The sequence below is a fragment of the Loxodonta africana genome, chromosome 23, assembly GCF_030014295.1.
Source record: "Loxodonta africana isolate mLoxAfr1 chromosome 23, mLoxAfr1.hap2, whole genome shotgun sequence".
In the NCBI taxonomy this organism is placed as follows: domain Eukaryota; kingdom Metazoa; phylum Chordata; class Mammalia; order Proboscidea; family Elephantidae; genus Loxodonta; species Loxodonta africana.
Genome location: NC_087364.1, coordinates 67419246 through 67442582, shown reverse-complemented (window position 1 = coordinate 67442582; position 23337 = coordinate 67419246). Strand labels below are relative to the sequence as shown.

At 43.6% G+C, this 23337-nt stretch overlaps 1 protein-coding gene across 1 annotated transcript in view; it reads left to right on the top strand.

The window, feature by feature from the left end:
- ANKUB1 (ankyrin repeat and ubiquitin domain containing 1) overlaps positions 1 to 23337 on the top strand; it is a 50716-nt gene that overhangs the window by 14953 nt on the left and 12426 nt on the right. The window contains exons 3-4 of the mRNA XM_003416159.3: positions 5718 to 5934; positions 19194 to 19308. Of these exons, the coding sequence (XP_003416207.2) occupies positions 5718 to 5934; positions 19194 to 19308 (332 nt within the window). The remainder of the gene's footprint in view (positions 1 to 5717; positions 5935 to 19193; positions 19309 to 23337) is intronic.

The window sequence follows — 23337 nt, the reverse complement described above, 5'->3', positions numbered from 1 at the left end:
TAGCACCTGGCACATAGTAGGCTATCTATAAATATGTGGTGAATGAATGCATAGATAAAGGCCGTGAAGAGCAAAATATGAAAATCAGCAAGACGGTACATAATTGTTGTCAGAAATTTCATAGAAAGGTATTGAAACTGCGTGGGAGCTTCAGAACTACAGCACTTGACTGGCGTCAGAATGACTGGTCTAGGCCTGTACTCCGACTCCACCTTAGCTTTCGCTGATTTCCCTGCAACCATTAACGTTTAGACAGACTTAAGGGCGTAACGAAGGAAAAGTTTTTCTCTGTGGTTAAACTAAAGATATGGAAAGAATGTTCCTAAGGGAGGGTCTTGATCCAAGACCCTTATCAGAAATCCCCTCAGCAGCCCTCAGGAAATTTTACCCAAAACAAGTTATTTTTGACAGAATGTTCTCAGAAAGAATGTCTTATGCTTACCTTTTGATCACCCTTGGTCACGTGTTTCTACAATTTAGGAAACTCGCCAATCCAAATAGCCCACATACGTGTTTCCAACCAATAGCTACTAAGCACTTCTCCCCGCTCATCCTAGCCACCCCCACCATGCTTTGTGTTTTCCTGCCTCCTGATTCTTGATTTTATCTCATAAATATGCCTTTGTGACTCCACCAGTGTTTGGTTTCACTTTGTGAGATCAAATGTGTCCCTGGTTCAAACTGTTTTGAGCCTTCAATAAATTGCTTTGCTTTTATTTTAACAGAGTACACGTTCTTACTCTTAGACAAGACACATTTCAGGAATTAGATTCCCTCCTTCCTGGGTCCTTACTCCTCCTTCTTTACCTTCAGGACAAGATGCTCCTCAGAATTCTTGCCCTTTTCCCTATCCAATATCAGAATTCTTAGTTGCAAATAGCAGAAACAAAGCCTTGAAAATTTAAGCAGAAAATAAACGTACTGAAAGGCCACCAAATAGTTCACAGTCCTGCCAGGAAGATCGGAGATCCAGGCTTGGAGATTATGCAGCCAGAAATGACATCTATATCATGCCCTAGATCTAGTCTAGACAGATCACCCCTTAACCCTCCGTGCAGGCACTGGGCCCTGATGTCAGCTCTGTGGCCACGCCAGTGATGCTTCAGAGCTGCCACTCCCAGGAAGGACCTTCTATGCTTCCTCTTTCTTTGCCTTATAGTTGTTAGTTGCTGTCAATGGATTCTGAGTCATGGCAACCCCATGTGTGCGGAGTAGAACTGCTCCATAGGGTTTCCAAGGCTATGACGTTTTGGAAGCAGATCAACAGGCTTGTCTTCTGAGACTTCTCTGGGTGGATTCAAACCACCAGCCTTTTGGCTAGTAGTCAAGAGCTCAGCCGTTTGCCCCACTCCAGGACTCCTCTGCCTTACTGGTCCTGAATTCAAAGTGCGGTAGAAAGTAGGCCTGATTGGCAGCACCCTGGTCATACATCCGTGCCTACTGCAAAGGGGGCTGAGAAGCAACTACCTAGCTTGAAGGTTGTGACTTCTAAAGTATAAGGTGGGCTTCGCCTCTCTAAGACCCCTTTGGTTTCTCTGCCTCCTACTATAACTACATTTCCACCAACCAAGGGCTGGAGTAAAAATTAGTTCATCCCTCTGACATTCTCAGAATGTTATGAGAGGTGTTTTATGATGACAGATTGTGTTAGTTGGGTACCACAGCATGGATGTCTATCAGACAAGTTGGAGAGGTTTGTACTATATTGGTAGGTCTAAAGGTAACTCAAAATGATAGATAATTTAGCTTTCAAAGGGCACTGTTTAAGTATAACCACCCAAATCCAGGAGATACCTACGTGAATTTATATTTTTATATGTGAAAATATACATAAAAACGTATGAAAATATGTTTCTTTAAAATTTACATTTTATACATGAAAACACGTTTCTAAAAAATGGCAATCTTTTCTAAGATAAGCCGTCAAGAAAAGTATGTAAAAATATGGTGAAGAAAGGTGTTTCCATACTGTTTTAGACCGCAGATATAGCTTCTCCACAATGAAACCAAAACCCATCGCCGTCGAGCCAATTTCCTACTCATAGCGACCCTATAGGACAGAGTAGAACTGCCCCATTGAGTTTTCTCCAGAATGACCACCCGAAAAATATTGACGCTTATGAAGACATATAGGACAGAGCAGAACTGGCCCATAGGGTTTTCTCCAGAATGACCACCCTATGAGTGTTGGAATTTATGAAGATATCTCTACCAGAGCTCTCTCAGTTCAACAAAAACAAACATCATTTCCCCTTTTTGTCTGCTCTGCAATAGTTGGGGCAAGTTTCTGCTCATTTGGTGCTAGAAATCCAATCTGCAAAATACAAAAAAGCAGAACTTATGAAAAAGTACAGCAGTGTTCAAAACTCAAATCAACTTGTTCCCTTTCAGTCTGTTTTTCTTTAGCTTTCCCTATTGCATTGTTAGTGTGCGTGGTGTATTTATGTAGTTCCTTTGTTAGGAGCCCTGGCGGCGCAGTGATAAAAGTGCTTGGCTGCTAATCAAAAGGTGGGTGGTTCAAATCCACCAGCTGCTCTGCAGGAGAAAGATGTGACAGTCTGCTTCTGTAAAGGTTTAACAGCCTTGGAAGCGCTATGGGGCAGTTCTACTCTGTCCTATAGGGTCGCTGTGAGTCGAAATCTGCTCGATGGCATTGGGTTTGCCCTTGTTATTTAAAGACAATAATGGAATTATTTCCAGGAAATATACCCATGTTTGTTTTTATTGAAAAGAAAGACACTATACTCGAAAATGAATTTTTTAAATTATCTCCAACCATGTTTCTCATGGTTGGTTTGTAAAAGGAAACATCTGATTTTACATATGTCCAACAATGATTTGTGTATGGTGTTGTTTAATGAATAGCATTTGAATTCCTTCCCTATGACTGACCAGCAATCCTCAATTCGGAGTATCTGGGGAGGGATATCATATAGATAGATGGCTTCTCTTATGTGAATGAGTCGCCGTTAATCAGCATCTATCTGTTCCCTTTCTATACAACCAATGTGAAGAACTGTCCCCACATGGTGTGACTCATTAGAACTTAAAATGGGTCTTCCCTCCCTCAACAGTAATGTTTATAAAATGGCACATATGCTGAGTGAAAGCAGTGCCCTGAGAGCGATGTTCGAGATACATTACAGACTTGGTGGGGTTTTTATGTTCGCCCAGAAAGCCACTCACCTTTATTTATTTATATGGTACAAAGTTTCTGGGTGCTAAAAATATAAACAGAGCCTGTAGGTATTAATTTTCTTGATATTTAAGAACCTGGCTTCATTTATAATTAATATTTTCCTCCTTACACTTTTGATATTCCCCTAAAGATTGACAGGTATTTGTCATTCTTCCTTGCTATTACTTGTTCCAGAGTCAGTTATACGTATACTTAGGTTAGGATGCTTCTGAACTGCCCCATAGGGTTTCCAAGGAGCCGTTGGTGGGTTCCAACTGCCGATCTTTCGGTTAGCAGCGGCAGCTCTTAACCACTGCACCACCAGGGTTCCTTTATAGATGTAGAAACGTTTATTCATATTCTAAGATCTTTTTCTAAAACTTATTTCTCTAACATAATATAATAACAAGTTAGCTGTTGAGAGGACTTGGGCTTTTGCTGTTTCGTTTACATGTTATTCATTTAATTATAAATAACATAAATTAGTATCCTACCCCATATCATGGACACCCTGGTGGCATAATGGTTAGGTGCTAGGGCTGCTAACCAAAAGGTCAGCATTTTAAATCCACCAGGTACTCCTTGGAAACTCTATGGGGCAGTTCTACTCTGTCCTATATGGTAGCTACGAGTTGGAATCGACTTGACAGCAACGGGTTTGGTTTTGGTTTATCCCATATCATAGAACTTAAGAAATTTTTCACTTTACCACTTATTTTAATAAAGCAAATAATCTTTTTTTTTTTTTTTAGGTGGGATTTAACTATTTACAACATTAATAGCAATCTCTTAAAATGCTGACTTCTATTCATAATGGTACTTTTATACAAACAGCCCACTACTACCTATTCTCTTAGGAATTTCTGCCTGACTAGAAGTATTGCTTGAATTTGCTTAGGCAGACACTTGCCTCATGGAGCTGGAGCATGATGGGAGGGAAACGGTGAATCTCATGTCCTCTTAATTTGGTCCAGTGGGTTTATGAAAAGCCATCGAGAAAAATTGGCCTAAGCACTTTTGGCACGCAGAACCAACAGCTCAGTTTGCTGGGCTGGCTTCCTGCTCAGCAGGAGAGGGCCACAGCTCCTCCATGTGATTAGATCTGATTTTAATGAAATGGGACCTCGACCAAACTCTTGCAGCTTTTCAATTTCATCAGAGATCTGCATGTTGATTAGATTACGACAGTGTGTTATCTTGGAGGAGAGGAATAAATTTAATCTGTTAGAAAGCTTGCAGCAGGGAGGAACCAGAGACAAATTCTGATGGGAGATAAGAAGGCAGAGCAGATGGGATGGAGGGAGGAGATGAGGGCAATGACCCCTGGAGCAGCCACGAGGAATCTAGAGGCCAGTTGCCAGCTTCTCAATTTTGCTTAACCCACCCTTTGCAGTCCAGTCGATTCCAACTCATAGCAACCTCGTGTGTGTCAGAGTAGAACTGTGCTCCACAGAGTTTTCAATGACTGATTTTTCAGCAGTAGATTGCCAGGCCTTTCTTCCGAGGAGCTTCTAGGTGGAATTGAACTGCTGACCTTATGGTTAGCACCCGAGTGTGATGACCGCTGGCATCACTCGGAGACTCCCAGTTTTGCTGGAGGCCCCTCTTCAGTCCTGCGTTCCTGGAGTACTCTTTAGCAGGCAGCATGGTCCACTCCCATCTGCCAAACTAGCAACTGGGCGTTGAAGAAAAACATTATTAAACTGAATTCACCAAAAAGAAAGCAATCTCAGTTCCATTTTTTTTTTAGAAAAGTGAAAATGTAGTAATATTTCCCTCTCCCTTCCTCCCCCTCCTGTCTTGTTTTTCCTATTTACTGTGCGCACAGTTCTGGTGCGTTGGGTTTGGTTTTTTTTTTTTAGTTCTGGTTTGCTTTGATTTAACTGTTGTTAACAGGAGGATTAGTATTTTCCCCACACTTTCTGTCTTAATTCTACCTTCAGACATCTCGGTTCCACTTGCAAAATAAAAGGAACAAAGAAAACTTTTTTTTTCTTATTTAGTACTTCCCATTTTAAATAGCAAAAGTAAATACACGCAGTTACAAAAAAAAGAAGTCAAACAGTACATACCATGAAAAGTGTAAAGTGAGACTCGAAACACCTCTCTCACCCTGGACTCAGGTCTACTCCCCAAGGATGACCTCTCAGAAACGACTTTTAAAAGTTGACTTCTGGTTTAGATTTCACAGCATTTCTGAATTAAATCACAGCAAAATGGAGCTATTGTTCTAAACTAAGGCCTCTGAAAAAGCACGGTGTGGATATAAATTAGAAATACTTCTCTGACATGTCTGAGTCTGTAGACTGAGAAGTAAGAAGCCAAGTCTTGTACACTATTCAAAGCAGGAGGGCTCCTTCACAGCCTCAGGATGGAAGAGCAAGACTCAGACAAGTCAGACAGCTTTCAAGAAAGCAAAGGCCCTCATCCCGTGTTGTGGGAGCTAGAGGCACTCAAAGCCACCCTCTAAAATGTGTCTGACTCATCCCTACCTCCCGACAGGCTCATTCCTGAGTTCTCTCCTTTTCTTTCCTCTTAGGAAGAAGACAAGCCAGCTCTCTATGTGTTCAATGCTGTAACACAAGAGACAATGCCGATAATGGAGAACATCTCTCTTCTTGGTAAAAAAGTGTCTGATCTGAGAACACTGCTGACTCTGAGATGTGGCTTCCCCGTGAGTGTCTACTGCCTCCGGACCCCTCAGGGACTGGAGATGTACGACTGTAACACCCTCAGGGACTACCAGACAGAAATCGGTACTGCCCAGCACTTTTGGTATCAGTTGCAACTCAGCACTGGAGTTCTCTGATAAAGAATTTTCCAATTTTTCAAGAGAAGATAGAAATCTGGATTTTTATTTTCAATCTGTTAATTTTATTTACTTATGTATTTTTAAATAGTTAACACATTTACATGGTTCAAATAACCAGAAGTACAAAAGGAGGCGTAGTGGTAAGCCTCCTTACCTCTCCTGGCCTCCAGACAACAAACTCTCCTCCCCAGCAAACCTCAAAATACCAAACCCCTGGCCATCAAGTTGATTCTGCCTCACAGCAACCCTATGGGACAGAGCAGAACTGCCCCACAGGGTTTCCAAGGAGTGGCTGGTGGATTTGAACTGCCAACCTTTTGGTTAGCAGCCGTAGCCCTTAACCACTGCATCACCAGGGCACCTTTCTGGGTGACTATGGTTCAACAGGAGACCTGGTGATGCAGTGGTTAAGGGCTACGGCTGCTAACCAAAAGGTCAGCAGTTCAAAACCACCAGCCACTACTTGGAAACCCTATGGGGCAGTTCTACTCTGTCCTATAGGGTTGCTATGAGTCGGAATTGATTCGATGGCAACGTGTAGGTAGGTAGTCACCCAGAGCTAGGTCAGAGTTCACGTGTTAGAAGGACACCTTCTTTCAGACTGCCAAATAGGCAGACACCAGCCCCTGCTGGCTCTCACTGCCCCTGTGGGCTCATTAATTTGCTGGAAAAACTCACAGAATTCACAGAGAGTACACCACACTTATGGCTACAGCTTTATTACAATCAAAAAGGATACAAATGAAGAGATGCATAGGGTGAGGCCTGAGAGTGGTCTCAGCCCAGAGCATCCATGTCTGAAACAGGGACATGCTGCCCTCTTTCTGTGCATGGTCACCAACCAGGAAGCTTATCTGAGCCTTAGGGTTCTGGGAACTCTTCAGCCTCCATAGATGGCCATTATAATTACATCATGCCGCATGAGACTTAGTCAGCAATGAGCCCCCAGGTGGTCCCCTTGATCTGGTCAGCCCTCACTCATTAGCCTCAGGTGTTGACCTGGCTTGAAAGAACTGAGAACGAAGGCCAAATTGCTTTCTGCAAGGTGATCCCACAAGTCCCAGCAAGACTCAGACTAGTCTTTTTGTTTTCTCTTTCCAGATATATTTTAAGCATACACAGAAGCATATTTTCTTTTTTTCTCTTTTTAACAGAAGTGGTAGCGTATGACCCAAAGCGTTTTGAACCTTGCCTGATGCCACCTCTTTTTAAAATAGTATTGATTAAAAAAAAAAAAAAGTTGATTATATTTAATAAAATCCTTTTAAACAGTCTGAGGCCAATACCATACAGGCCAAACAACTACCTCAGTGGGATAGCACCCACCCACCCTGATGAACAGGTTGCAACATCTCTTTAATTACTGGACTTCCGGGTTGTGTCTGCTGTAGCCAGGTGGTATTCAGACCAACTCAGAGGCCTGTCGGGTTTGTTTTAACCATACTGGAAAATGGTTCGAACCTTGCAGAGACTTTCTTGAGGTGAATGAGTCCTTGAGGGCAAATAGCACACCCTGGGGTAGCGTTGTACTGTGTGCACTTCCATTGCGGTGGAGTCTGACCTCTCACACAGGGCTTTGTTGGTATCCTGGAATTACATAGTTTTGTTTTTTATAACTTCTGAATTTCCATATATTGCTCCTCCGCCTGGCTATTTCATTTGTTTACCATTATCCTCTCATGTTATCTAGATGGAAGCTCTCAAACCTTGATGCCACCACTGTTTTTGATCCGAGGATGACTCTTAGGATTTGTCTCCAGAGCACCTGGCTGTGAAGTACATGCCTGCTCTGCATGCTTGCTGGGGGCTCAGCTGTGCCTGGAATGTGGGGGTGGCTTACACCATACCACAAAGGCTACAGTGCCGTGTGTCCCCCAGCATCTTATAATCTAGTTCTTTAATGAAACCCCAGAGGATAAATAAGAAAACCCTGAGTGGCTGTTCTTCTGGTCTGTGCATTTCAGAGCTGGAAGAGAATTTAGAACTGGCTTGGCTCAATCCTGGCTTTTACGGATTTGAAAAAAGCAAAAATGTTCCGAATGGTTACATGGTTAGCTCGGGATATGTCGCAGACATCAATCCCCTGAGAATGGGAACTTGAAGGACTGAGGCATAGAACCGGGGTTTTCAGAGGAAAATTAGGGGCTCGAGCATAACCAGGGTAGACTGCTTTGGCCACCATGAAAACACGGCCTTAGAGGAAAAGCAAGGAAAAAGGACCTCAAAGTAACAGGAAAAATCCATTGCCATGGAGTCGATTCAAACTCATAGCAACCCTGTAGGACAGAGCAGCACTGCCCCTAGGGTTTCCAAGGAGTGGCCAGTGGATTCGAATTGCCAGGTTTGTAGCCCAGCTCTTAACCACTGTGCTACCAGGGCTCCAAAGGGACAGGGCTCCTTGGCATACTTCACGCCTTTGACTAAAGCTTATGTAGCATTCCTTAAGTAGCCAGTCCACCCTTTTCGTTTTCAAGTGGAGGGCAAAAGAATCTGTGGCTAGCCTTTCTTCCAGGTTCTCTCCTTTCCCTAGCTGTCCCCCCTCTTGGGAATTGAACTCTGACCCCTTCTCCAAAGGCAGTGGAAGATCAGAAGATGTTAGAGAAGCGGTCAAGTTCAGGCTGGGACTAAAAGATTTAAGTAGCTCAGTTAGTTAGTCATCGAGCACTCTAGCTCACTCTGAACTATCCTGAGCTGCTCTGCCCTCTGGGAGTTCACAGTGAAGTGGTAGAAAGGAAGCATGCAACATACTCAGCTATATTGGGTATAATCTAATAAGCCAGCTCAGTGTAGGCGGCAGGGCTCAAGGGAAGGCTTTCTGGAGAATGTAAGGTCGAGCACAAAAAGTTGTGGGAATATGGACCATCTGAGAGGAGAAGGGGCAGACATTCCAGACTTCCAGTACAGGAGAAAAGGATAAGCCACAGATTCATAAAGATGAGTGCCACCAGGGGAGGGAGAGACTGGAGGAGACTGCTCTGAGTGAAGTAGAGGAGGCTCGCTGAGACCCATGGGACTCAGAGCTGAGGTCAGATTGATGAGAGGCTTGGGGCTGAGGCCACAGAACTCAGTCTTGGTATGGTATACAACTAGGAACCACATACGTTCTAGAATAGCAGAAGATGAACCTGGGAGTGAGCAGTATGAAGGATAGATGAGAGAGAGGAGCCGAATGAGGAGACGGCAGGAAGAGTGATTCACTAAATGGCACTCTTGAGAATTCGGATATTAAATGAGGGCCTGAATTCAAGCAGTGTCGCTAACAGTGAAAACTTAGAAATAAGAGACAGGATGTCATACTGGATCATGCTTAAGGAGACAGAAACCCCAGAACTCTGACCCTAGGATAGTAGCGGTGTCATTAACAAAACGGGGAAATTGAGAAAAGGCACTTGGGCTTTGAGGCCTACGCTTTAGATGTGAAGAAACTCAGAGACTAAGTTTTTCCCCACCAAAGGTTACTCATCTAGTTAGTGGCCAAGCTGTGAGTACAGCTGAGGCCTTCTAATTCTCCTCCACCATAAACCTGACACTTGGTCAGCAGATTCTTCTGTAAGCGTCTTGCACACAGAAGTGGGAGTGAAGCCAGGTGAGAAGTGCGTTGCTTAGAGAGTTAGTGTAGAGAGGGCTGTAGATGGTCACAGGCCGGTGCTCAGGACACACCATGGTCAGGGCAAGGAGACAGAAGACGAGTAAGAAAAGGAGACGCCGAAAGTTGTCAGAGAGAGGAGAACTGGGACTTTACTGTCATAGATGATGAAGAGATATTTTTCAGGATGCTGGTGAAAGGCCAAAGACGATGTGTGAGAAAAAGCTTTTATCTGGCTTAAACGTTACTGAGGAGCTCAGAGAGAACAGATTTGATGAAGTGGATGGAGACAGAAGGATTACAGGGATTAAGAAAAAGCCGAGTCCTAAAATCCAGAACGGCTCCAGGGTCCCTCTACCAGCCATTAGGCTCAAGGCAGCCTTCTGTGGGATATTGATTCCTTTTATAGATGAGGAAACTGAGGCTCAGAAAGTTGAGTGACTTGTTCAAAGAAAAAACACCAAAACCAAACCCGTTGCCATCGAGTCAACTCCCACTCATAGCGACCATGCAGGACAGAGCAGAACTGCCCCACGGGGTGTCCGAGGAGCACCTGGTGGACATGAACTGCCAACCTTTCGGTCAGCAGCCAAGCTGTTAACCACTGCGCCACCAGGGCTCCTAAATATACTACAGATCAAGTTCCTCCTTCTAATTAATGGTAATTACACGCTCAGGATTGCGTTCTTTCCAATCGTGTGTACTGCCTACCCAGTATATTTTTATTGCAGCCTACTTTAATTGGTGCCCTTTAAGTTTTGATCAATGTTTTATTTTATTTATTTTTTTTCCCTGCCAGGGGAAGCCCAAAAAAGAAACTGTGGCCCCACTCAGGAAGAGAAAGCCCAACACAGATGGGCAGAGATTCACCCTAGGGTACGGATGAGGAACCTTGAGCCTTGAAAAACAGTGAACATGTAGCAAAAGGTTGGAAATAGTTGCCTAGAATAGGCACTGTTGCTTGTGCCTGCTGTTGTGTGTGTGACCCACGGTAGATGGGTGTGCAAGTAAAAAGTGAACAGACCCAGATTTTGTACAACTTACAAAATTTTGGTGATCCTCTTTAAAAAAAAAAAAAAAACACAGAGTCCAAAATTAAGAGTAGAGCATTAGAAGGGGCTCATGTAGAAAGGAGCCCTTCAAATTTCCCATAAACCCATTGCCGTCGAGTCGATTCCAACTCATAGCAGCCCTATAGGACAGAGTAGAACTGCCCAACGGGGTTTCCAAGGAGTGCCTGGTGGATTTGAACTGCTGATCTTTTGGTTAGCAGCCATAGCTCTTAACCACTATGCCACCAGGGTTCCCCCTTGAAGCTTAAGTCTCAATCATTTTACTTTAATCTTAATAATAACTGTTGTATTTCCTGGAGCAACATAGTTTTTTCAAGTAGATTTCTATTTTCCAGTAGAATTTCTAAGTTTTTGAAGGAATTTAATGTGCAACAAAAAAAAGCATTACAAATCAACAGGGGTGGGAGGATTATCCAATAAATGGTGCTGATTAAGTTTCTTAGAAATTAACTGGATCTTCAAAAATTGAGCATAAAGAGGAAAACTGTTCATTGCTACCTTTGTTTTTGAGAAATTAGGACTGCTTCATTGTAAGGAACTGAAATTGGTAGTTATAGAACTGGTAACATTTACTACCAGACATGGAATTAAAGCAAAATAAAACACCTGGCTTGATGGAGGTGCTTCACTCCTGATAAGAAAGAATTTAAGTTAGATAGTCTTCTGTAGCCTTCTATATAAGGAGCCTGGGGGGTGCAAGTGGTTTGCAATGGACTACTAACCTGAAGAATAGGCAGTTCAAACCCACCCTGTGGTCTACAGAAAAAAGGCTTGGCAAGCTACTTCCATAAATATTACAGCCAAGAAAATCCTATGGAGCAGTTCTAGTCTGTAACATATGGGGTTGCCATGAGTTAGGGGCCAACTTGATGGCAGCTAACAACAGCAACGGTAGCCTTTTTTTAGCTTTCAGAATCAGGGCTCAGTCAGAAATGGACAGATTGAGCTAGGAAGAGCTGAGGCCCTGAGTCTAGGCAACTACCTCAAAAAACAACAACCGAATTGCTGTTCAGTTGATTCCAACAGCCAACCTTCAGGTTAGCAATGAAGTACAAACCACTTGCACCACCCACCTAGGTAATGGCAGATGGATCAGGAAGAACCCATCCATAAACAATTAACCTGGGGGACATTGTTGTTGAGAGTAGCTTTAAATAAATCCTGCTGGTGGGAGACCTGGATTAGTCCAGTCAGTTAGCAACCAGAAATTGGCAAAGTCAAATAAGGCAGTGGGTGAGCTTCAGGCAGATCCAGCAGGCTTCTGATGAGGGAGGAAAGGATGGAGGGATGGAGGGAGGGAGGGAGGGATGGATGGGTGGATGGGTGGATGGGTGGGTGGGTGGGTGGGTGGATAGGTGGATGGGTGGATGGCTGGATGGGTGGATGGGTAGGTGGATGGGTGGATGGGTGGATGGGTGGATGGGTGGATGGGTGGATGGGTGGATGAGTGGATGACACAAGAGGTAGGAAAATAGACAAGCTGGTTGTTGACACCGGAGGCTCTGAAAATATGTAACAGAAAAGAGAATGGAGTTCAGAGTAGGTACTTCAGTTTCAGGGAAACTCAGAGAACAGAGATAAGATATCAATCCAAAGCCCAAAAGGTACGGTAAGATATCAAGACTCTGGGATATAATCAGGAGGGGGCTTGGTCAGGAGGAATAAGTTACTAGAACAAGAACAACATCTAAGCAGGATGAACAGGAATGCCAGCTTCCTACCAAGCCCCTGAGCTACTGGCCTACAATCTTAACAAATCCCCTCCTACTGGAATTAGGGTTGATTCCTGGACCTGGGGCCAGGCTAATCCTTCCAACGGAGGCTGTGTGGCCTCAGCTCTGGAGGAGAAAGGAAGCTGGGGCCCCACACCAGACTGTAGCTTTTCCATGCTCTTCTGTGAGAAATGTTCACAATAAACTAAAAACACAGTAAATAATTTAAGCTAGGAGGTGAAATCATTGCACTTGGAGCAGTGTTTAAAGTCTTTTATTTCCAGTGCTACTCGTGGGAGTTAAAGATTTTATAAGAAAGTTCAAGTCCAGAAAGAAGCTTTAGAGAAAGTAAGTCTATTGTATCAACTATGATCCATAATTTGGACAGTGTTTTTCAAGGCATTTCTACAGAATAGCTGCAGAAGTGCTAATTGTTCTCTACAGATTAAGTCCATAATTCTCCTGCAAGGAGAGTGAACTCTCTCAGCTAAGGCCAGATTGGTCAGGATCAAGGCAGCTTAGTGGAATGAGGCCAGTAATGCGGCTCAGGGTTTGTGGGTAAACAGGCGTGGGAAATACGAATCAATTCACAAAGGAGAGCAAGGCCAAGGTCAAAAGTCCAAAACTAGAGTAAGGAGTAGTGAGGGAAGAGTTCCATTTCAAGTTCACAGGTTATAATGTAGAACATTCAGAAAGGAAGGGACCAATTCCAGCAGGGAGAACGTATATTGGTGTAATGTGCATGTGTCTGCCTGTGGAGACAAGGCACGAAGAGAAAGAACAGAAAGAAAAGTGAAAAGCAACTGAAAGGGGAGATTTTCTAGGCTTTAGAAAGAGTCCTGAAGTCATGAATTCCAAGCTAAATTCTTCTCCGAGCTTGCTGAGTAACCTCAGGCAATTCACACACCTCTCTGGACCTCAGTTTCCTCTCCTGTATAACAGGGCAGCTGAATGGGCTGGTCTTTGAGGATCTTTTTTATCTTCAGCGTTCTGTGATTCTAAGACTACCGGTGTTGCAAAATCCCAGCTGACAAAGATGAGCATGGCTTAGAAGTTTGTATAGCTCCAAGAGCTACTGAGTCCTTTCTCTTCCCCTCCCTCCTTTTCTTCCCTTTCCTTTCCTACTTGCCCTTCTCTCGCTCCCTTTCTCCCTTCCACAACAATTATTTATTATGAACTTACTCCATGTCTGAACCAGAGGATATGCATGGATAAGCCAAGTCATGCGCACACTCCAGCTCCTGCTACCAAGGCCATCATATTTTGATTCGAAGTCAGTCAATCCATAGGCTGTCCAATGACGTCAAGGGTCACACATTCTTGTTTGGAGAGACAGTATAACACAGAGGATAAAAACAGAAACCAAATTACCTAGGTCTAACCCCTCGTTCCATTACTTACCAGCTATGTAAACCCTGGGCAAGTTACTTAATCTCTTGGTGCCTCAGTTTCCTCAGCTGTCAAGTGGGGATAATAATAGTACTACCCATGACCCAGAGTTGTGATGCGTTTTAAATCAGTTTATTCATGTAAAGTACTTAGAATTGTGCAGAGCGTATAGTAAGCACTTGAAGAATGTTAACTACTATTATTATGAATTATCGGTCCTGTGAATTCAAACTGGAAAACATAGAGCAATGAAGTTGGTTAGCAGCAGGGGCAGGAATTGAAAGATGTCATGAGGTAAGGTTACCAAAACCAAACCAAACCCATTACAGTCAAGTCGATTCTGACTCATAGCGACCGTACAGGACAGGATAGAATTGTCCCTATAGGGTCTCCAAGGAGCAGCTGGTGGATTCGAACTGTCGGCCATGCAGTTAAGCAACCACATGCTTAACCACTGCGTAGGTTTAGGCCATGACAAACCAATGCTGCGAGCATGCCGAAGTTGTGATGGGACAGAAACTATAAGGAGAGGTGGCCTGTCAGTAGAAAGAGGAGAAGATGCACAAAGAGATGCAGAGGGAGTGAGAGAAAGGTTCTGGGGCCCATGCGTGAGCTAGGGAGTGGACCATATGAGAGGTGCCTTGATTCCTAACGCACACCAAATCAGATCATCGTCTGTCTATATAATAAACCCCGTTTTCTTGAGGACCTCTTTGCAACCCAAGGGCGTAACTAAAATAGGGCCTACAAGAATGGATAAACCATGATTCTTGGGCTCAGAGAGTTCACTGTTAGTGTTTGTAACCAAGCAGTTCCAAAGCAGTAATGCATGTTCAATAAAGAAGAGAGTTAGTGTATACCATGAGAGCCCAGAGAAGCAGTTCCTTAGCCTATTTGGAGGGGTGAAAGGGGGATATAGTCAAGGAGGACCTCTTGGAGGAGGTGATGCTAGGGTTACATCATAAATGACTGGTAGAAGGCTATGGGAAAGGAGTCAGAAGCTTTCAGACAGAAAGGACACCAGGCAAGAAAAAGCCTGGTGTACACAGAGAAGAGCGGGTCAGCTAGCAGACAGCTAAGTGATCGGGTAGGTAGTATGTGACCAGAAAGTGTTTAGGGAGTGAGGCAGAACTTCATTCAACAAATATTTACCGAACATTTGCTATGAGCTAGGCTTGTTCGGGTAAGCAGGAACAGAGCCATGAGTAAGAGTGGCAAGGTCTCTACCTTCTCAGAGCTTGCATTTCAGTGGGAGATACAAGCACCATCAGGTTCTAAATATCTAGAACAAAATATCTAAACTATGTCATTTCAAACAGAGTAAGAACTTTGAAGAAAAGGAAAGCAGGAGGCTGGAACAGAAAGCGATGTGGTCGGGGTGAGGAGGCTACTTTAGGCGGTTGGTCGGCAAAGGAGAAGACGTTTTAGCAGACACCTGTATACAGAGAGGGGGTGGCTGTTGGAAGCTTCTTGTAAAAGATCTAGGTGAGAGGTAATCTAGGCCTGAAGGAGGGCTGTACTGATTGAGATGGAGGCAAGGAAACAGAGTTCCTAAATGTTTCTGGGCTAAGCTTGCCAGGCCTGAGCAATTGTTTAGACGAAGGGCGTGGGGAAAAGGAGGGGGGAAGAACCACTCCCCCATTTCTAGCTTTAAAAAAAAAGCAAGCCTATTGCTATTGAGTCAATTCCGACTCATAGTGACCCTATAGGACAGAGTAGAACTACTGCATAGGGTTTCCAAGGAGCACCTGGTGGATTTGACCTGCTGACCTTTTGGTTAGCAGCCATAACTCAACTACCCCATAGTGTGTCCAAGGAGCGCCTAGTGGATTTGAACTGCTAACCTTTTGGTTAGCGGCCATAGCTCTTAACCACTATGCCACCAGGGTTTCCATTTCTAGCTTAGGTAGCAAGAATACAAGAAGAAAAGCAGGTGGGGGTTAACGATGACAAGTTGTTTTGTAGAATGATGGGGTTGTAGCACAATCACTCAGATGTCAATATCCCCAGCAAGGGGAGCTGGGTTGGAACAGAGGACTGGGCCAGGGATTTAGATTTGGAAGTGAATGACACATTGCTGGTGAATGAAGTCATTAGTGTCACTGAGGCTGCCAGATAGTCAGCCAACCAGTGTGTGTGTGTGTTTTTTTTTTTAATTGTGCTTTAGGTGAAAGTTTATAGCTCAAGTTAGTTTCTCATACAAAAATTTATACACATATAATGTGACAGCACACTCCTCCTTTCCACCCTGGATTTCCATTCAACCAGCTCCTGTCCCTTTCTGCCTTCTCATCTCGCCTCCGGACAGGAGCTGCCCATTTAGTCTCGTGTACCTAAAAAAAAAAATTTTTTTTTTTTATCTACTTGAGCTAAGAAGCACTCTCTTCACAAGTATAATTCTTTGTCTTATAGTCCAGTCTAATCTTTGTCTGAGGAGTTGGCTTCAGGAATCGATTTAGTTCTGGATTAAGAGAGAGTATAGGGGCCATGTCTTCTGGGATTCCTCCAGTCTCAATCAGACCATTAAGTCTAGTCTTTTTACTAGAGTTTGAGTTCTGCACCCCAGTTTTCTCCTGCTCCACCAGGGACTTCCTGTTGTGTTCCCTGTCAGGGCGGTCATTGGCAGAAGCTGGGCACCATCTAGTTCTTCTGGTCTCAGGCTGATGGAGTCTCTGGTTTAAGTGGTCCCTTTTGCCTCTTGGACTTATTTTCCTGTGTCTTTGATGTTCTTCATTTTTCTTTGCTCCAGGTGGGTTGGGATAACGAGTGAGTATTGAGCACTACTGAGTGCTAGGCTGTCTCCTGAAGCCTAAAGAAGGTTGCTTTTTAGTGGAGGAATGCAAAAAATATTCCCAAACAAGTCCATTGATTTTTGGTACTGATGGTAGGGGCTATACAGAAGTTAAAATGAGGTCTTGAGATAAAGGGTACTAGAGGGGTGGTGGTAGTGGTACAGATTGCTTTAGCAATGGTGGCCAAGGGGTGGTCCTCCATGAGGACATGGCATTTAAATTGAAAGCTGAATCGTGAGAAGGACACGTTGTTATTGTTGTTGTTACCTGTCTTCAAGTCAGCCCCAACACATAGTGATCCCATGCAAAATGGGATCATTTGTTGATTTTTGCAAGTAAATTGCCAGGCCTTGCTTTCTAGTATGTCTTAGTCTGGAAGCTCTGCTGAAACCTGTTCAGCATCATAGCAACACGTAAGCCTCCACTCACAGATGGGTGGGGTCTGCTCTTGAGGTGCACTGGCCAGGAGTCAAACCCAGGTCTCCCACATGGAAGGGAAGAATTCTACCACTGAGCCACCACTATCCCTTGAGAAAGACACAGCTGGTGACAATCTAGAGGAAGACCCTTTCAGGAAGAAGACATTTTAAGTCTTTAGATCCTGAGGTGGGCATAGTCTTAGTATGTTTGAAGAACAGGTGAAAGGTCAGAGTGGCTGAAGCAAAGTGAGTTGAGGGAGGTGAGTGAGGTAGAAAGGACGGCCTTGGCGACCACATGGAAGAGTTTGGATTTTTTTTCCGGGGAATGTGTAGAGTAAGAAGAGCAGAAGGCTGAGGAGATTCCTGGAAAACACCAGCTGGAAGGACAAAGGGAATGTGGTGTCACAGAAGTAGGAGGGGATAGATTTTTTTTTTTTTTGGTAAAGCAAAAGTGGGAAACGGACAAGCATGGTGCCAGAGCCTTATCGCCTGAGTCCAAGGGATGTTACCAAATTATCAGTACATATTTTTTTTTTTATTAACATTACAAATGGGTAAAATCATGGTAAGCTTCATCTTTTTATAGATTGGCTAAAAACTGCCAAGTCACTGTGATTCTACGTTTTGAATTGTCTTTCTTTTTTTTTTTTTTAATAATTTTATTGTGCTTTAAGTGAAAGTTTACAAATCAAGTCAGTCTCTCACACAGAAACTTATATATACACCGTCCTACACACTCCTAATTACCCTCCCCCTAATGATACAGCCTCCTCCCTCCCTCCACTCTCTCTTTTCATACCCATTTCGCCAGCTTCTAAACCCCTCTACCCTCTACTCTCCCCTCCAGGCAGGAGTTACCAACATAGTCTCAAGTGTCTTGAATTGTCTTTCTTAATAATCATTGGTATAGGTATGACGGTCAGGAAGGTCTTCATTGGTTCAACAAATCTGGCTCTTCACGAAATGCCTATAAAAAAGATAAGAGTAGAAAATATGTGGGTCTTTTGTGTTCTGTTTGGCTTATTTATATGAAAGATTCCCTAAAAACGTTTTTCAAGATTGTCCTAGCTATATTGTCTTTATGCCTCAGGGCCCAGTTGACGTGTCCTTGTGAGTCCCCATGAGTCCGGGTCACATTCTTTATGCTCAAGGACACAGAATAATGGCTCCAATTTTATCTCCTAAATCACTTCCTCCTTTTGATCCAAGATCGGAGATAACATATGGATGATCAATGTCTGGAGTACGTGGGGCCCAAGATGGCAGCCATGGCAGACTCTCTGAACTCACGGGGCTGGCTTTTCATCTGATGCCATCTGGTTCTTCACCAGAATCTTAAGTAAGAGAGAGAGAGGATAGATTTTTTAAAAAATTGTGCTTTAAGTGAAAGTTTACAGCTCAAGTTAGTTTCTCATTCAAAAATTTATATACGCTTTGTTATGTGACCCTAGTTGCTCCCTCTATAATGTGACAGCACAGTCCTCGTTTCCACCCTGGATTTCTCGTGTCCATTCAACCAGCTCCTGTCCCTTTCTGCTTTCTCATCCCACCTTTGGACAGGAGCTGCCCATTTAATCTCCCATATCTACTTGAACTAAGAAGCACACTCTTTGTGAGTATCATTTTATGTTTTATAGTCCAGTCTGATCTTTGTCTGAAGAGTTGGCTTCTGGAACGGTTTTAGTTCTTGGTTAACAGAGAGCCTGGAGGCCATGTCTTCTGGGGGAGAGGATAGAATTTTGAGGAGCATATGAATTCTCCAGCATCATTGCATTGCTTTTGTGCTTATAACACAGAATTCCTGCTATCTCATGAAGTATAGAACCAGAGGCTAGCTACCGAGCATCATTCAACTCCACCCAGAGCCTGCTAGTAACCAAAGGGCCCAAGAAGGCCACTGATCTTGCCACTAAGCTTTCTCTTCCAACATAACGGCTTCAGTTTACCTAGTCATTTATACATCAGCACTGAATCAATGTCCACAGGGCTGTTTTAAGATAGCTGCAAAAATATTTCAGCATTACATGCAATTATCGTGCAGATGAGAAAATGGAAGTGCACAAAAGCTAAATGGCTTTTTCAAGACAATAAATGCCTAAGCTAAAAATAGCATCCCCAAGGTTACTGTTTGTTTTCCATCTAACTCACTCCTCTGTTTGGGGAAGGCTATCATTAGAAGCTTTACAGATTGCCAAACCACAGTGATGGACTGGAATCTCTCTTGATCCACAGGCACGACGCTTCGCTTGGACGTCTGGGATGGATGGAAGGAATTTCTCGTGGGTTGTCTCCTAGGACAAAAACTTAAGGTCCAACGCTACTTATCAGAAGAAGGACCAGTACTCAAGTATGGGAGATAAAGGAAATGCTAAGTCACTGAAGTAATTTTTAATTTATAGGACTTTGAACCTGCAAGCGATTGCACAGATGATGTGCTGCTTCTGGACAGTTCCGCTTAGGATGTCTCAACTAGACATTATTATTGAAATACTTGCTGCAAAAAGACATCAGGGATGCCACCAGGGCTGACAGCCTTTGGTGACAGATTGCCATTCAAGTAGACTGTCCTTGAGAAACACCAACTATTTAAATGGATGACTTCAGTTTGGCTTGGATGGCAGACTTTGAACAGCACTTTAAAAAACTGTCAGAATAGGTGCCTTGCTCTTCTTATCCTCAGTTATTCCAAAGCAGAAACAAAACACCAACTAATTAATTGGCTGGAAACAGCGGCTGCCTCTTCCTGAGCTCAGATGTAATTTTTCAAACTGCATTTAATAACTGCATTCATACTTTTGCCATACACAAAATGTAGCATGTGTGGCTGATGCAGTGGAAGGCCGTGGGCTCAAAGAGGCAGGTAGAAATCTAATGTGTTAAACACTATAGTGACCCTGTAGGACGGAGTAGAACTGTCCCATGGGGTTTCCGAAGAGCGACTGGTGGATTTGAACTGCCAACCTTCGAGCTCTTAACCACTGCACCACCGGGGCTCTGGTGTGTTACTGCAACCCAAATAAATAGGCTGCGTTATCCTTTAAGAAACCCTGGTGATGTAGTAGTTAAGAGCTATGGCTGTTAACCAAAAGGTTGGCAAAAGGTTGGCAGTTTGCATCCACCATGCGCTCCTTGGAAACCCTATGGGGCAGTTCTACTCTGTCATATAAGGTCGCTATGAGTCGAAATCCACTCAAGGGCAGCAGGTTTGGTTTTTTATTATCCTTTAGGTTTTGATTCAGTGGTATTTTGGAACAGCGCCCTCTGGTGCTTTAATCATGTTTTACAGACGCTCACACATCCACCAAGAACTCCGAGGACACTGTGAAGTGATAGGTTGGAAAACAAGTTTTACAATGTTATAAAACATGCACGTATTTTTAGTTAATTTCCATTCGGGGATAGTGATAATTCTCTCCTTTCCCCATGTGCTGAATCCAAAGAAAGAATTGTACTGCATTGTTACTTTGAGTAAAAAAAGTAGTGCATATTTATTGAACGCTTTCTCTGTGTCTCTGTGTTATATTTATTGCTCCATTTTATACTTATAACCATTTTATGAGGCGGATACTATTTTGGCTTGTATTACAAATGAGAAAACTGAGATTAGAAAACCTGCCCAATATCACACAGCTAGCAAGCACAGAACTGGGAATTGGACGCTAACGACATAACTTTAGTGCTCATGTGCTTAGCCATCTATGCTAGACTTAATCTTTAAATAAAATCTAGGAGCTCACATAATGTAAACGGGACTGCAAAGCACTTCCCCCCCCCCCCGCAACTGCAAAGCTGTTTTTATTCTTCCATTTACTATGCATTGTGCAAGATTCTAGGAATACTGCCCTCAGCAAGCTTACAGCCTAGTGGGGGAAGCAAACAAGTAGGCAATTTCTGGACTCACGTAATTGCAGAATGTTGGGGAGCAGACTTGGGTGCCCACCTGCCTAGGTTCAAAGCCCAGCTCCCTCAGTGTTTAGCTGGGTAAACTTTGGCAAGTTATATAACCTCCCCGTACATCAGTTTCCTCTTCTATGAAGTGGGAATAATAATAGTATTTATCTCATAGAGACAGACGGGCTCAAGCATAACAATTAGAGGTTGGTGCAGGATCAGGCAGTGTTTGGTTCTGTTGAGCATGGGGTCGCTCTGAGTCAGAACTGGCTCGACGGCACCTAACAACAACATCTCATAGAGGAGTCACTGGGTGGCACAAATAGTTAAGTGCTCAGCTACTAACCAAAAGGTTGGATGTTTGAATCCACCCAATGGCTCCTCAAGAAAAAGACCTGGCAATCTGCTTCTGAAAGGCCGCAGCTGTGAAAACCCTACAGAGCAGTTCTACTCTGACATACGTAGGGGTCACTGTAAGTTGGAATCAACTCGATGGCAACTGGTTTTTTTTTTTTCTGATCTGAAAAAACTGTTTTAGAGACTAAATTACTTACTAATCATAACGAGCTTGGAGGAGGCCTGGCATGCAGTAAGCAGGGTATAAGTGTTAGGTATTGTTACTGTTATCATTCAATATGGAAAGTGCTGTGGCATGGGTGCTGGTGATATGGGAATGCATAGTAAGAATGACTAACCAGACTTAACCAGAACAAAACCCGCTGCCATCGAGTCAATTCTGGCTTGCAGTGACCCTACAGGATGGGGTAGAACTTCCCCATAGGGTTTCCAAGGAGTGGATGGTGGATTTGAACTGCTAACCTTTTGGTTAGTAGCTGAACTCTTAGCCACTTGTGCCACCAGGGCTCCAACTGGCCTTAAGGGATCCAATGAAGTGTCATGAGAAAGACAAGTTTCGGTTGAGACTTGAAGCATTGGTACTCAAGTAGTGGAACAAACCAAAACCAAACACGTTGCATCGGGTCAAGGCCAACTCATAGTGACCTATAGGACAGAGTAGAACTTCCCCACAGAGTTTCTAAGGAGCGCCTGTGAATTCGAACTGCCGACCTTTTGGTTAGCAGCCGTAGGTCTTAACTACTGTGCCATCAGGGTTGGAAAAAGAAAAAAGATATTTCAAAAAAGATGGAAATCAGAGAGGCTTGGAGACAATAGAATGGATTCAAGGAACTGAAACAAGTTCAAGTTTCACGTGGTATAGATCATAGAGTGAGAGAGAGTTAGTGGTAGGTGATGAGGCTGGAAAGAGAAAAGCCCAGCTTATGCAGGTCCCTGTAGGATGGTAAATGAATTTGGACTTGATATTTCAAGTTACAGAAAGGTATTGAAGGTAGGAAGGGTCTTGACACGATGTGCATTTTAGAACATTGGCCCTGGCTGCAGTGCAGGGAAGAAAGGCAAGCAGGCAGACAGGGCGCAGAGTCAAGAGGTACTGGTAGCCTGAACTGGGGCTGTGCCAGGAGAGGTGGAGGGGGTAAGTGGGCAGACTGTAAAAAAGATGCCTGTAGGAGGCAGAATCAACTAGTCTAGGTGACGAATTAGCTCTAAGAAGACAGGGAGAGGAAGGAGAAGGTAAAGATGATGTCCTGGCTCCCCACTTGAATAATGGGGTGACTGGAAGGGAGCTCTTCGCCCCAGACCAAGAAAACTACTCAAATTCAGAGCCGCCAACTTGCATTAATGAATTTCAAAAGAAACTGATGTCTGAACCAAAATGCCACTGTATTAATTTATAACTGTAATTAATTATAATCTAACTCCAAGAGGGTCCCAATTATTGCTACTGTGTGCCGTCGAGTTGATCCCAACTGATGGTGACCCCATGTGTACAGAGTAGAACTTCTCCATAGAATTTCCAAGGCTGTGACTTTTTTTTAGACCTCTCAGAAGCAGATGGACAGGACCGTCTTCCAAGGTGCCCCTGGATGTGTTCAAACTGCCAACCTTTTGGTTAGTATCTGAGTGCTTAGCTCTTTGTGCCACCCGGGGACTCTGAGGGTCCCCGAGACCCACATAATTCAGGTCAGAGAATCTTCCACATACAGGAAAATTAGAGCCTCTGAAATCCCAACATTTTATTTAAAAAGTCTGTTAGTCCTACAAAAAAAAATTTGTGGAGCACCTACTATATGCCAGGATTCCTTGGGTTGTACAAAAGGTTAACGTTCTCATCTGCTAACTGAAAGGTTGGTGGTTTGAATCTACCCAGGGGAGATTAGAAAGGAAGGTCTGGAGATCTGTCTGAAAAATCAGCCATTAAAAACCCTGTGCAGTATAGTTCTACTCTGACACACATGCGGCCACCATGAGTTAGAATCGATTCAATGTAACTGGTGTTTTTGGTCTTCTGTGTGCTAAAAGCTGTGTAAGCACTAAGGATTCTGCAGTAAATAGCGTTCCTGCCTTCAAAGAGTTACACTCTAGTGAGGGGGACTGATAAGAATCATGCAGACAAGCAAATAATATA